The sequence below is a fragment of the Megalopta genalis genome, chromosome 4 (assembly GCF_051020955.1).
Source record: "Megalopta genalis isolate 19385.01 chromosome 4, iyMegGena1_principal, whole genome shotgun sequence".
In the NCBI taxonomy this organism is placed as follows: domain Eukaryota; kingdom Metazoa; phylum Arthropoda; class Insecta; order Hymenoptera; family Halictidae; genus Megalopta; species Megalopta genalis.
This window is the reverse complement of record NC_135016.1, coordinates 22,520,714-22,536,742: the sequence shown is the minus strand read 5'-3', so window position 1 is coordinate 22,536,742 and position 16,029 is coordinate 22,520,714. Positions and strand designations below refer to the sequence as shown.

Genomic DNA, 16,029 nt, shown 5'->3' with positions numbered 1-16,029 from the left:
AATTTCAGACATTAAAATGATGATGCAACCTCGGTCTTTATTCTTCCATGTCCGCCTCCTCTTTACTTTCTCCTTGTGCCGCGCGGAACGTATCCTCCGTAGAATTATATAAATTCAGCGACTTCTGTAAGTTTTCGTCGATCGATTAAAACACTGCCATGTACACTATGCGAAGCCGTCGTCGCAGACGAAATATAAGAATAAACCTAACAGAGCTTACGAACTTCCGTGACCCGAATTGACTGCCTTGCCGACCTAAAAATTGAAGATTCATTAGAGCGTCCCATTTTTCATGACCGACAGCCGCTCGAAGGATTATTTGATACAGTGATATTGCGAAGTTAAGATTCTAGGGGATATACAAATTGTTACGTTTCGTTAAGAAATACTTTTTTATTCTGGTCAAATCTATCGAGAATATTCGCCTAAATATTATAATATATATAATATTATAAATAAATATTATAATATAAACATTATAATATATATATTATAATATATTCGCGTAAATATTCGCCGATTTACAGAAAGCTTCTCGGGACGGAGTTACGTTATATTTCAAGTTGAATTCTTTTAGGGTAGCAACCCTATTTTTATTTTAATATAAAACACAGATTCAAGGAACTCAATGACTTCGCGATTTCGATCACATGATTTCGAGCATTTGTGTCTGTATGGAATAAATATTTCTTGAAGATTTAGTTTCGATTTCACCTTGATTTTCATTTATTCGATAAACTAAATAATATGGTTAAGTTGCTTATATATAAGCAACTGCAGCTACGCGTGCATCGATAACGCCGCAGGAAATACAAAATGTGTACAGGGAATCTAAGGACTTTAATTACGCGCTGAAATAGCCTTTGGAATTGTCGACGAAGCGTGAAAACGTAAGTATCTTTAAAGTTTGAACGTTGGATTTTAAAACTTTGGCAGAAAAGTTCAGAAAGTTGAATAACCTAAAAGAAAATTTTAAGCAATTCTATTAAAAAGGAAAATTGCATTTGAAAATTTTAAGTGTCCATTTTAAGTGTCGATGCTTAAGATAGCTATGCAGTAGTTGCAATAATGGCATTGAATACTCAACAAACGTACGGAATAAGAATTTAAAGTAATTGGAATTTGTCTACTTTGTATGTAGATAATTTTGATAATGATAACATCGAAAGTACAATAGAGAAAATCGCGAAGAAAAATGAGCACGATAGTCCTTGTGTTTCTTTTGTTTCAGCGCTGCACATTTGACGGTGCAAGGCTATGCGCAGTGCAGTATCGCATTCGCATATGAATGTGCACTGCGCATGCGCCAACCGGTGGAAGACATGGCCGATATTTCGGCTGCTTCTCATTGTTGACTATTTCTGACAGGTAAAAGGTTACTTCGAAGTTGTTCGAAGGACAATGATAACGTGTACATTAGATAATAATTCATAAGACATTTTTTAACCTATACTCGGTGCACAGCATGTCAAACACGCTGGATCCAGAGGTAAGGATTTCTAGGTTTCTTGTTAACCATAAATAGTTCCGTTCTTTTTGTTAACAATTTTATAATCTAAACAAAAAGATATTTATGATACATAACATTTAAGCGCATTAGAAGTTATGCAACAAATAATCAGCACGATGACAATGTATGATTTGATTGAACTTGAAGTGAAAACTTTATCTCATAATGTCATTATATTTTTATCGAAGGTTCAAAGCCTCAAAGAACGTGGAAACGCATGCTTTAAGGAACAAAAGTATGCAGAGGCTACATTCCATTACACGCATGCGATTAAACTAGATCCTCAAAACTATTCTTTATACAGTAATCGATCGTATGCCTTTCTAAAAATGCAACAGTATCATTTTGCAATGGAAGACGCTTTGATGACAATTCAATTGAAGCCTGATTGGATCAAGGTAATTACATCTAATCGTATTAACTCCTACTATAAAATTAATAAGAAATACTATTTGGTGATAATTATTTACACGTATTATGTACGCAATATTTTATTAAACTGTAACATGTAATTTTCTAACAGGGTTATTTTAGGAAGGCTGAAGTGGAATCGCAAACGTTTCGCTTCAGCGAAGCACTCCAGTCGTATAATATAGCATTATCTCTTAAACCAAACGAACCAATAATTTTGGAAGCAATGAACAAGGTGTCCAGATTATTGATAAAAGATAAACAAGGTATTATTTTTTTAAGAGAAAAGACAATGTTATTAGAAATGTTTGGTTCGATACTCTAATATTGAATTATTTTATAGCCGATCAACAGATACCTTGGCTAGGAGCTGGTGTGGGTATTATACTTGGAGTAATAGTTGTAATTGCTGACTATGTTTTTACAAATAAACCTTCATTAACAGTACGTATGTTATTTTGATACTTTAATGAAAAGTATGCAAACATTTTAATATAATTATGTAATTTTCTGTTAAATACAGCATCCCCTATTGATGGCCTTATTAACAATGTCTATAGCAATGTTAGGATTTGGTGTTGCAAAGGGATTCCGCTATTTTGTAAAATGTCAAAGAAAATCATTGTTGGAACCACCAATGGATTTATTTGGTGATAATAAAGAACAGTCGGATGAAGTTAATACCGAAGTGAATGGTGAGAAAGAGAAACATCCAAAGTACAGTAAAGCACAAGCTCGACAGAGATTTAAGAAAGGAAAATCATAGTGTGTTTTGATACCAATGACATATATGCATATTTATGCAGATTCGAAATTTTTAATTCATACACATTGAACATCTCAGGATAACTCTGATCGTTTATAACCAATGTTGTTACATTGGCAGAAGTATATACTGTTTACCTTTTATACTTAAGTTATTGTTGAATAATGTTAAAGAAAACGAGAATGTATGACAGTTTCCGCACCTTTCTATATTTTACGTTAAATTTTACGTGTCAAACCAAACGTAATACTTAATAGCTAAATCCAAGTATTATGAATGCTATTTTATTTCAAGACGTTTCGGAGGCATCGCGAAAAATAAGATTGCAATCGTCAGTAAGTTAATCAGTACAAATATTTCAAAGCTATGAATTGCAATTTTGACAAAATTTGCTCGTTAAATGAATTGCAAACGTATTTACGAATATAAAACGTTTCAATTTAACAAAACAAAAAAACTGCCAAACATGCCAATAACGTTTTTAAATACATACATATATGTATTATAAGATTAAATAATTTGAAGATAATCCTTCTATATTGAATACAACGAATTATAATGTCTTTGAAAACGATTTGCACTTCTTAACTCTCTGCACTTTCTGTATACAATCATATTTTATGCATACTTTGCATAAATATAGTCCTGTACTTAAGAATTGTTCAAAACTTTACCAAATAATAAAATAAACAACGACAAATGAAAATTCCTCATTATATGTATACACATACGTAAAAATAAGTTATTTAAATTTTAATATATATATATTAAAATGGAATATATTACTCTCCTAATACAAATATAAATATACACGAATTAACATACCACCATGGTCTTTAAGTTTTTCAAATACAGTATTTCCAAAGGTCTGCAATGTTATGCATTTATGATTCTACCAATATGCTATCAAAGCTTAGCACTTCTTTGTAGGAATATAATATGTACATTATTTATAAATAAATTATAGCTCTCATATAGAGAGAGAATTTCAAAGGATTGAGATAGTATTATGTAGAAATGTATACGTTTACTTCTTTAAGTTGTTGAATTATAATGTATATTTAATTTTTAATATTATCAGTATCAATTTTTTTCCATACATCTATTCATACGATTAAAAATGATATCGTCGAAAAATACGTAACACGTAAATTTATTGGCCCGAATATCGTTCGCATGCATATTAATTAACTTTTTAACCGCATACATTAAATCCGACAAAACTCGATGCAATGCACACTAGCATTTATAACCTGTTATTATGCGTGACATTACCATATCAATACCGAAATGAATTATTCTATCGAATTGATATCCTAGTCCATACATTATCGGATCCTCTTAAAATGCCGATGTTATTCCCGACACTGAACAAACAATTGAAATGTTAACGTGTCTGCTAGAATTTTGAATATTTACGCAAAAATAATGTTTTCGACTCAGTGAAACCCGTAAAATATCGAATACAATTTACAATTTTGTTCGATAAAAGAAACGATGCGACTAAACGCGATCTTTTTGCTAACTAGGATAATAAATTCTTACGTTCGTACGAGTTCATCAAAAATGTAATTATTCTCAGAACATCCGAAAGTAGTGTTACACAAAACAAGACTTATAAGAATACAATATCTGTTTTAATGAGAGATGTTCGCGATAACACGTTTTTTCGCAACCGCATTGGCTATGCGCCAGGTGCTCGAGACACGGTTATCCGTAGATCACCGAGAGCTCATTAAGTGTTAATTCGAATGTAAGTACACGATGTTATTTGTTTTAAAGACACGTTCTTCCGAACAGTTTACGGTATGCTGGTTTCTCTGTATCTGATGAGATTATCCAATAAAAATGGGAAACAGGGCGCACGCGTATTAATTTTCACCACCGAGTTCCAAATTCCATATTTTACACGTTGTCCTCCTTCGAACGCACAATAGTTTTCATCTATATGTTCCGACACAATGTAACTATAATAACGCAAGTAATTGCGAACCACCGGCGCGATAGATCAGCGCATGGAAGTGAAAAGAGTAATTGAAGTCCCTCTAATAGTCGTATAAAAGTGCATACGGTGATCGGAAAGTAAATTTAACTAATAAAACGAGTAAATAAACAAGCGCGTGCAGTACAATAAAAAAATCAATAAAGCCGTTCTGAAATTATATTGTTCAGCCTGTTGAAACGTTTAAGCGTTATGTTTTATGATTTTTGAAAGAGCCGTACCCATTTGCAGGGTTTGGTCATGAATAACGCATGATCCGACCAGCGAAACGAAAGAAGTGATTTTTATAATGTTTTTCGAACATGCTCCGATCCCCTCTTCGGTGTTTCTGTCATATACGATCCTGACCGGACTATGTACAAGCACGCCTTTCCGTGCGCATGCGTTCATTGACGTTTTCAATTATTTACAAGGTATAGTAGACAAGGTAAGCATTGTAGAAACCACTCTTTCTGGTCACTTCTCGCTACACCTTCGTCCGGCACACGTTCGAGTTACTTTTCAAATTACTGGGAAACGTACTTCCTTTTCACGATAATGCCGCCGAGGGTAATAATATGCTATTTACTCGTCCTATTGTTTGCTGATCTGTTATTTTACCGTCTTAATTTGTATACCAACTAACAATAGAGTAATCGTTACACACGTTTCCGAAACGAATCGTAATCAAACAAAGCCGTTTCAATAGCACGCAATTCGGATAGAAGCAATTTCATAAAGACGGTCGAATGCAACCTGATGATTGCATAGAAAGCTACTCGATAATCGCGTCGGATTGCAGTTCGAATAATAATTCAAACGGTAATCTGTATTCGACAATTTATTCGTTAAACACCTGCGATGTTGAATTCGTATAATCGTAACATCTTTACGACAGAGAAGCCCGAATCGTCAGCGATAAAACCGACACTCGTGTGCTTTGTTCGATAAAAGATAATAATACGGGAAACGGTGGTTATTATGCCAGTGTGTTTTTAAATATGAAAGAGGAAGGAAAATGGATCACGGATACCTGAAGGAAAGCCTTATATATCGTAATGGAATGCCAGGTCCGTGGCTGTTGCACTTATTAGGGGTTAGGTTGACGTGCACGGATGTATCGCTGCGATGCAACTGCATATATCCCGTGAAACGTGATAATGCGAGTATAGGTGTAACAATCGTTCGAGCCCCAGTACGTTCGTGTGAAGTTCACGAGCACAAAACGACCAGGATCCGGGAAAGATTGTGAAGAGGTTCACGAAGCAACACGAGGAAACGAAAAGCGGGAAGCATGGCCGGGGCACGCAATACGATGTAGTCGGCTGGTCTCCTCTTGCGTACGTGATAAACGCACGCGCAGTTTCACGCCACAGGCTCGTATCTATATAGCTATGAGCTCACGCGCCCTTGCGTTAGCAATTTTCACAATTTTCGATGTAACTCTTCTCGGAAGCCTCCTTTCCATTTGCTCGCAGAATACGCATTACTCATCGTAAATGATGTAATATCATTCAGTGAAGCACAATAACGCGATCGTAGCATTTATTCCGTTGCTCGTACATCGAGTTATTTTTATAAAGTTCAATGTAATTTGAAGTCGAGATGCCGATGACCTCGTGGTACCATTCTCATTTGTGGTCAGCGAATAAGTATACTTTTCGTTATTAGATACTTTTTCTTCTGTATTGTATCGCCTAATCGTATTGCTATGCTCGGACACAATAACGTTTCCACAAAATATCGTAACTGTTATTTCACCATTAATACTTTATTTCCGTTCGAAAGTTTCGAAACGCGTGCAACAGTTTGCTGGAACACGTACGTTTCTGCATTCTGTGGAACCAGCCGACTAATGCGCCAAACATTCCCCCCATTATCCGTTATACGACGCGATTTACGATGCTTTCAAATCACGCGACGATCCGTACGCATGAGAGCGCGATTGTGTATTTATACGAGTTTAATTACTGCTAAACATCCGTTCGTCTAATGTAATAAATCAAAACGCTCGCTAGTGGGTCATATTTATGCATATGTAGGTCCACGATGCTCGGGGGGAAAAAATTTAATCGATACAGGATCGTATGACATATGAAAGAGAGAACCGTTTAAACGCGGGAAGAGACTGAACCCTTTTGTATGGTTTAGCACGGTGTACATACTGGTCGGAGTCGGAAGGTTCACAGACACTTTGAGCCGAGGTGACCGTCCTCTCGGTGCGCACCCTTAATAAATACGTTCCTGTAAGCAGCACCACATACTTTTCTACGGTACCCCCACCAATGTCGGTCAGTGTGTACGGGTTGGTGGATTGCGATTGGTCCGCGCGGTGATTGGCGTTAGCGGTGGGGACCACACGTCACTAAGCGAGGCCGAGAAGCGAAGAGGCGCATGTATCAATGCGCAATCGCATCGGAACTGTTCTGGGAGTCGGGGAGGTCCGTGGCAAGGAATAAACAGAGTGAAGAGACCGCGCGAGAGACGAAGAGTGGGGAAAGAGAGAGACAGAGTACGAGGAGGCAGTGAGACGATCACGATGCACGGAGGCGAGCACAAGCGGCCAGGGGCACAGGGCTGAGGGCTGAGGGCTCGACAGAGCCTGGAATAACGTTCACGGGACGGCTGCGGATCAGCCAGCAACAATGGAACAAACGAAAACTCCCGCGTCCCGGCTACTCAGCACGAGTTGCATAGAGAATAAGGACGACTTGGAAGAGGTAACATAAATATTTGAAATAGTCACTGGATACGTATCGGGTGCGAGGGGCTCCGCCATTGTTGCGACGGTCGCGCACGTCGCTGACCGCGCGGCGCCACATGTCGAACCACGCGTCTTAGCGGCAATATTCAAATAATTTACATAATTATGAAATTAATACGTGTCAGTTACGCCTGTAATGCAATCCTCGGAATTCTAATAGATCTGACGTAATGCGAACGCGCATCGTCGACGTTATCGTTTCAATATTTCTAACGAAATAGGTTCAGTTATGATAACGTATTTTGAAATTTGCAATTGTGTTTTCTTAGCAACACAATTGTTTCTTTTGACTGCTAAGTCGATCTTCGAAATAAGTAATGTTATGGCGTTGTTGGGAACCACCGTAGTAACCTTGTTGTTTTGCTCTTTTTTAGAAATTTGAAAGATGTTACACAGTGCTTCAAAACCTGACTGCGGGTCTGTCAGAAAAAGAAGCCCACGATACGCTAAACAATGCAGTGTGCAAAGACAAAACGCACGAAGAAGTCTCGTTGGGATTGTTAGTGGTTATTCTGACGGATCCTCAAAGTGCTGCGAAAAGTTACAGAGACTTGACTTTAATAACACGAGACGGTCTTGCAATTGTTTTAGGTCATCTTAATCAATTAGTACTTGAAAGATATCTGCGATTGAACGATGTGACTAGAAGCCAGTTACTATGGCTCGTGAGGGAAATGATAAGAACCAGTGTAGCTAGTGTGGATAATCTTTGTTTAAGTTTGTTGAGGCACGCGGCTGGTGGTGATATTTCCCCAAGAAATTTGCACTTGGTCGACGCTCTTTTAGATATATTTCAAGAAAACCGACCGTGGCTAGACAAGTTTCCTTTTTTAGTAGCATCCATAGTGTACACCTATTTGCGATTAATAGAAGACCATAATGCACCTCATTTATCTGGTTTACGTCAGAAAGAAGTTACTTTTACAGTATCTTTGATCAGGGAACGTATGGTGGATTGTTTAGTTATTGGAAGGTAAATAAGTTGTGCTTATTAACAATTGTTACCATTTACCAACTAGGTTCGACTACTAAATAATATTTTATATTCTTAGAGATTTAGTGCGTTTATTGCAAAATGTAGCAAGGATTCCAGAATTTGAAGCACTATGGAAGGATATGCTTCTCAATCCAAAAACTCTGTGTCCAAATTTCAGCGGAGTTCTACAACTTTTACAAACTCGAACTTCTAGGAGGTTTCTGCAATCTAGGCTTACACCGGACATGGAAAGGAAACTAGTATTCTTGACAAGTCAAGTGCGTTTTGGTAACCATAAACGTTACCAGGATTGGTTTCAAAGACAGTACCTGGCCACACCTGAGTCACAATCATTAAGATGTGATCTTATACGATTTATTGTTGGTGTCATTCATCCAACAAATGAGTTATTGTGTTCAGATATTATACCGCGATGGGCAGTAATAGGATGGTTATTTACCACTTGTACATCAACTGTGGCTGCAAGCAATGCTAAATTGGCTTTATTTTATGATTGGTTATTTTTTGAACCAGAGAAAGATAACATTATGAACATTGAACCTGCGATTCTTGTTATGCACAATTCTATGAGGTCTCATCCACCTGTCACTGCCACATTATTAGACTTTTTATGCAGGGTAAAAACAGATGTTAATTTTCTTTGTACAGCAGTTATTTTAATTCGGTAAGATTTTATTGATACTTCCTTCCTTTTGCAGATAATACCAAACTTCTATCCACCGTTAACAGAGAAAGTGAGAAACGGAATTTTCTCGTCGTTAAGACAAATTTTGGAGAAACGTGTTCTACCGAGTCTCTATCCTCTATTTGATAGTCCGAAATTAGATCGCGAACTGAGAAGCAAAATAAGAGAAACATTTAAAGAATTTTGTTTACCACCTAATGCAGATCCTGGTAAAATTATTATAAATTTCTGCACGCTTATTCTATTGTAGATTATTATAAAATACCGCACAAATACTAACACGTTACTGGACAATGATACGTGACTGTAGACATTGCATTATTGATGCATTACTTAATATCACGCCTACATGTAAACATCTGTGAGTGCACATATTTTGTAAATGTAAATATCATACATAGGTGCTACATGTACATATTAAATAGGAAAGGAGATACAGAAATCTGTATTCATATGAAAGTTTATGGGTTAATACATCATTATTTTAATCATCGTTTTGAAACACAATTCATAATTCATCTTTTGTACTTTTCTTTTAACAGACATTATTCACAGTTTCGTCGAGCTTCTAGCACTTTAAATGCTTACTAACTTTGGTTTTTGCATGATCTTTTTAAGCAGGAAATAAGGTTCCAATATATTCAGGTAAAATGGAGGAACTTAGTAAGGATCTTACACCAGGAGCGCCGTTGGAAATTACATCTAGTACAACAGCCGAAAATAATCACGTGAGTCAAGATCCAGAACCAGCGTTCAGTGATGAAGAGGAAGAAATGCCGTTGAGGTAAGTTGTTTAATTTTAAAACAAAATTGTTATGCGATGTGTTAAATTGGCAAAATGCAATTTTCGTTACAGGATAGTGACTAAAGTTGAAGAGGAAGATGAAGAAGACGTTCCGTTGGCGAATGTGAAATTAAAGAATGAACAAAAAAACGCAAATTGTGTGGTGAAAAAAGTAGACATTACTTCTCAATTAAACATAATTTTAGAACCAGAAGAATTAAGGACGGCTGTGGAAAGCTTGCACAGTGAAACGGACAATGAAGTGAGGTGTCAAACAATGGAAAGGATAGTGCAAATGGTGGTGGAAGATGAAATCGACGCAGAAAATATACCAGCATTGGCTTCTTGCATATCAACTATATTATCGTCACAAATTACGTCCCAAATATTTCCAACGGATCATTTAAATGAAGAAACTTTGACTGATAGTATAAGTACACCGTTGTTTGTTATGTTTCGAAATCAATTTCAGTTGTGTAAAGAAGAGGACAATAGGCGGAAACTTTTAGCTCGGGTACTTGCAGAATTGCAAACTGTTCAATCAAGGATAGGGTACCTGTTACTTTACTTTTTAAAAGTCTGGGGCAGAGAAGAGGAAAAACGAGAAGGTGAACCAAGGTTGGTGTAGTAACATTTAAATGTAAATGTACACGAATGTAAAAGTAACATATTATTTATCATTTTTGTTATTCATTAATAATTCCTGTTTCAGTAACGTATTAAATGATGTTAAAGCATCTGTATATAAAGACTTTTGCACTCATCGGGAAAAGAAGTTAGACGCGTGTTTAGTGTCAGATTTAAAGGTATGCGAACTCAAATTTTATTAATAAAACAATTTAAAGGGAAAACGAAATTTCAACCTATCGTATGATTTTTTAGCTCTGCCATGAAGACAACATATTCATGCTGTGTTATCTTGTGCCTGATGTATACATGGAGTTTCAAAATGTGGCGCTAGGGAATGTTCAACTCTTGCATTTGGTTGTGTCGACAGTCGACGCTTGCCAACTGCAAGATTTAGTTTGTCAAATAATGCAGGGACACTTGAAGATGTTAAAAAAGGAATCGTTTACGTCTCTATTAACAGCCAGCTTAAATTGGGAAACGTTCGAACAATATTGTTTCTGGCAATTAATTTCTGCCCATGATTTCCCGATTGATTATGTGCTGCCTGTTTTACCCAAACTGCAATTTCGTGATCATGCGGAAGCGCTGACCTCGATATTGTTTATGCTTAAACAAGAAAAGTAAGTAAACCACACGTGGAAATTATAAACTGAGCTCTATGTTTCTTATATTTACTCTTCATGTTATCTGAACAATTTTTAACAGGCCAACATTAGAACTTCTCCGACAATTGCTTGCACGACAAAATGTGGATGGCGACATGTTCGTTGTAGCAGCTTTGCGCTATTGGTGTCGCGATTACGAAGAGAAACTTGGCGAGTTACTTGCAAATCTGTTGAGTACGCGGTATCCGGCTACCAGTCCGAATAAACGGAAACGATCAGGTGGAAAGCACAATCAACAACCTGGTCCACCGTCTGGTGAACAAGTTCTTGGCCATCTGGATCAATTGCGACAACATTGCACGTCTTCATCAGAACTACAGCTCTACCATTCCGAAGGGATGCAGAGAGCTCTGCAACAAGCGCAAGCGGCCAGCAGCGATTCTTTAAGGAAAAGTTACGGAGACTTGTTTGCCCTAGCGGAAGTAAATGAAGAAAACGAACCTCCTCCACCCCCGCCAACGAGTTCAGCAAGAAAACACGCGGCAGCTTCGACCGGAGGTGGCGGAGGCGCTGGTAAAGGAGGTCACAGAAAAACTGGTGCTAATACGAGAGAGAGGTCTACCTCGAAAAGGCCACTTCCTCGGTACCATATCGGCAGTACATCCAGCAGCGAGGTAATTGTTAAAAATTCGACAGAATACATATAGTCACTTCTATGTACGATGAGAGTACACGATCATACGTTTTTGTTCAACGCCAATCGTGGCTTAGTTACACCGAAGTGTAAAATGTTTTTCATCATTTGTAATCTTCTGAATACAGGAGGAGGAGATCGTAAATTTAAAGCAAGCGAAAAAGAGAAAAAAGATAAATGCAGTGGGCTCCGACAGCGACTGACCACCCAGTGTCTTCAAATGTCACATGGACCACGTCACGTGTGTGCAGCAAGCTAAACTAGCCTTAAGAATAGTAAGATAATATAGTATATATTATACATAATAGATATATTTAGCGCGACTTGTAAATATAGTGTACGTCCGAGAGTGAATGCGAGACCATACCGATAAATAAGGACCCTGTTACGTATTTCGTAAACACGATGTATAGGCAACGTTGCCAGGCTCTATTTCCATTTAATTTCGTTATTTGTGCCGAACGCGTTCTAACACGAAACGTAGTTAGAATGCATGTGATATTTGACGAGAGGGAAATTTATAAATACTGGTTATAGCTTTTCTAGGTAAACGTATATGTGACAGATGGGGGACTTGTTCGCGGGACAGATCGGTGTATTCTAGGCATTCCGATTCGTACCGAACTTGTAAAGAGAAAGAAAGGGATTTTATCGGTGTGTCTGTCAGATGAAGTTACCGAGAGGCAAGACTAGTCACGAATTAAATTATTTTGATATACTCTTAAATGTATAAACACATGAATTTAAGAGAGGAACCCTGAATCTGGCAACGTTGTAAACAAGGGGTTTTTGGGGGGGACGGGAGTAAAGCGACACAAAACTTGTCTCCGTGATCGTTTTATCTCTAGCAAGGGAGATATTCGTCGCCCATCTTACGAGTCTGACGACGGACGAAAAATGTAACAAACAGGCACGACTGTGCTTAGTTTTTATTAGTAATATGTTTATTAATTTTCCGACTGGTATGGTATTAATTGAACCTATTGTCCAAATTCATTACTTTTTGTTTCTGTTCGTTATACGGTAAATATCGGACTCCGCGTCTCACACAATTAACTATGATTAACGTCAGAGGAAATGACAAAAAAAAAAAGATGGTTACTTTTGTTGCCATAAAATCTGTGAACGCAATTTGTACGAATCGTTGATAGCTTTTTATTAGGATTAAGGACCTTCTCGCGGGAGGACAAGGATGTATAAAAAGGACGCCCTCACTCCGGCAAGAAGCGTACAGTTTTACGACCAAATGTATTTTACGTCTGCGCTTAGTAAGCATAATCATTCTGAGGACGCAAGAATTTTTATATTTTGCACGATGGAAGGTTGTCGAGTTTTTCATTTTTTCGAAGAATTTTTTTCTTTTTTCTGTCTGAACTTTAGCGAACCTTTTTTACGCTGCTACAAACGTTTTACGTGCATGGTCGAATCGCTTGATGTACGCGTGAGGAAAGAGTAACGACTAATGACGCTAACGAACTCGTTCCTTTTTTTTTTTTAAACAACCTTTACGATGTATTTACATTCACGCGAAACATACTTGGTTATATGTATGTTGCCATTAACCGCAAACGCGCAATTCTAATCGTTCAAAGCGATTCACAAATTTCGACGAAAGTCTCGCACATTGAGTTCAGCATTGTCTAACGTGTATCTATCTATTTTTAGGATACATTAATTTTTTCTTTTTTGTCTATCTGTACAAAGACACCTTCCAACGAGTATAGAACCAGGCGTCATGTACACTTAAGTCCTAAAAAGGACATGTAATGCGTGAAGAATTCACCGTTCACCTCTGTACATTTCCTGTAAAATTGGTTACTTTACAACGTAAGTAGCTGCGTTATGTATTTTATAGTTTGTACATACCAGAGAGAACGGCAAGACCGCGCGCACGATTCTATGACGATGATGGCAGAAACGTCTGATTTAAGGAAATTTACTCGATTTGCATTTTCCAGGTTTTATCGAACTCTTACACGTGGATCAGATATTTTCTTCTAACCATTGTAGGATACACATTTCCGAAACGTTTTCAACCAAAATGATGCAGGACTTGTTAAACATTTTAAAAATTACGGATCGACTGTCAGGTAGTTTTGAAAGTAAGACGAACTACGCTTTTTTCTTCTCCCGACGACAGATTCTCGTATTTTTCTTATTTTTAAAAGTCACTGTTAAGTAAATGTTCAGCTAAACATTTTTTTTTCAAGAAGTAGATGAATACTTCCACAAGTTAAACGTCTCTCGGAAATTGTAAACTGCCCGCGGTCACGCCGTGAGAAAGTAGGAAAAGTCTTCGCGTGTACGAAGTTCCATTTAAATCTGGAAATATCGCCCGAGGCGTTTCATTCGTTGCGCGAACCGCTTGTGCGCGCAACGACCATGATCCGCCGAAGAAAAGAAGCAAATTGAGTTTATTTTTCCCCACAAAGCGAGTATGTATTATCCGCACGATCCAGCTGATTTTATTGAACGGATATAAATACGGAAATCTAATTGCGTCGACAAACAAAACGCAAACATGGTGTAAAGTTGGGCGTGTCAAATCGGTAAGAGTGTCTTTTAGATACGCGATTACGTGTATGTGTAAAAGCCATTTACGATGGTGTATAAGGTGTGATAGTCGATATTGTTGTTAGGTCTTTTCTACTTGTACATAAACTGCGGTGTTATGTGAAATATATTTAAAAATGTGTTGCGGAGGAGATTGTGTGAACGCGTGTGTGTTTGTGTGCGTGTTGTATGTGTGTGCGCGCGCGCGTGACGATAATAAGAGGAATAATAAGAAGAGGAAAGAATGAAACGAAGTAAGCGAGAACGTGTATGGGAGAAAGAGAGAAAGGGAAGACGAAACATAAACACGGATGAATAGGTGCGAAACGATGCGTTGGGCAATACAAAAATAGACCTGTAAACATTTAATGTTTTTAACGATCTTGTACACACGAATACACATGTAAATACATGAATATATAATGGTAACGCGAGCATAAACATTTAATGTTTTTAACGATCTTGTACACACAGATACACGTAAATGTAAATACATCGAAAATTTACCGGAAGTAAAGACGATTAATTCCTGTTGTTCGTTTCCTATTTTTCTTCGTTTCCTTTCCATCGTGTATCCTCGCGTGTACGTGCAAATACTGATGAAATAAATATAGTTTTTTTATTTATTGGAAATGTAGCAATTTTGTATAAACAATATTTTCTTGGGACAATTTGATCGAACACTGAAGTAGATATTAGAAAGAAGAGAAAAATATATTGATATTTTGTTACTTGGGTAATTCAATTAATATTAATTGTTATCAAGTTACTAGATGGAAATTAATTTTGCTTTACAGCATCGGGAACACGGGAATATATTATATATATATATATATATATATATATATATATATATATATTATTTTTTATTGGAAATGTAGCAATTTTGTATAAACAATATTTTCTCGGGACAATTTGATCGAACACTGAAGTAGATATTAGAAAGAAGAGAAAAGTATATTGATATTTTGTTACTTGGGTAATTCAATTAATATTAATTGTTATCAAGTTACTAAATAGAAATTATAATTTTGCTTTACAGCATCGGGAACACGGGAATGCATTCCCCTTTATTATAATAAAGTGCTATGTAAATGATCAAATAGATACGTCAATACACATTAAATAATCATCATAAATTCGCATAGGGTCACAACGATCCTAATGCTCCACTTAAGGATTAAGTGTAATCACATTCTATGGGGAAGATGATAGCCTACGAAATAAGAGGCTCGATGCACACTTAATTGAAAAATCAGTTTGCGTTGTGAAAGTAATTGACTGAAGCACCGATTAAAGATAATAACATTATTGATCATAAGTCAGATTATTCGACAACACTCACTGAAAATATTTATAATTTGTTGTTTTTTTAATAAGATCACCTCTGTCCCATATTGCGATGACTAAAAAGATCGAATCCTGATTTTTTGCACATCGTTAGTTTGCATTCTATCTTAGCTGGAGGACTGAGTCATAGATTCGCGACAAAGATAGAGGTTAAATGTTGATATGCACATAATTAATCCACTGAATTTTTTGCACGAATTGCAAAAAACGAGAGTCAAATAGAACAACGTTCTGTTGTAAATGTACAAGAACTGGCAGTGCAGAAATTAACGATTTAATCGCAACTAAAAGCGATGCCA

The 16,029-nt window shown here is 36.9% G+C and overlaps 2 protein-coding genes across 5 annotated transcripts; both read left to right on the top strand.

Annotated features, from left to right (window-relative positions):
• The first annotated feature begins 1,273 nt into the window (after window positions 1-1,273).
• On the top strand, window positions 1,274-3,759 carry LOC143259287 (uncharacterized). The gene is made up of 6 exons (XM_076520777.1): window positions 1,274-1,368; window positions 1,465-1,489; window positions 1,699-1,908; window positions 2,034-2,187; window positions 2,265-2,365; window positions 2,445-3,759. The coding sequence occupies exons 1-6, from the start codon at window positions 1,289-1,291 to the stop codon at window positions 2,685-2,687; spliced, it is 813 nt and encodes a 270-aa protein (XP_076376892.1). The 5' UTR covers window positions 1,274-1,288; the 3' UTR covers window positions 2,688-3,759.
• A 3,207-nt stretch (window positions 3,760-6,966) lies between these two features.
• Window positions 6,967-14,914, top strand: IntS3 (integrator complex subunit 3). Of its 4 annotated transcripts, XM_076520776.1 has the most exons (11): window positions 6,975-7,388; window positions 7,807-7,931; window positions 8,024-8,405; window positions 8,485-9,046; window positions 9,128-9,323; window positions 9,733-9,898; window positions 9,971-10,516; window positions 10,611-10,704; window positions 10,781-11,148; window positions 11,234-11,807; window positions 11,956-14,914. In XM_076520776.1, the coding sequence occupies exons 2-11, from the start codon at window positions 7,886-7,888 to the stop codon at window positions 12,028-12,030; spliced, it is 3,009 nt and encodes a 1,002-aa protein (XP_076376891.1). In that variant the 5' UTR covers window positions 6,975-7,388; window positions 7,807-7,885; the 3' UTR covers window positions 12,031-14,914. The 4 variants fall into 4 exon arrangements, with proteins under 4 accessions (XP_076376890.1, XP_076376889.1, XP_033323712.2 ...); XM_076520775.1 differs by having other exon boundaries at window positions 6,967-7,388; window positions 7,807-8,405; window positions 9,736-9,898; XM_076520774.1 differs by having other exon boundaries at window positions 6,968-7,388; window positions 7,807-8,405.
• Window positions 14,915-16,029: the final 1,115 nt, after the last annotated feature.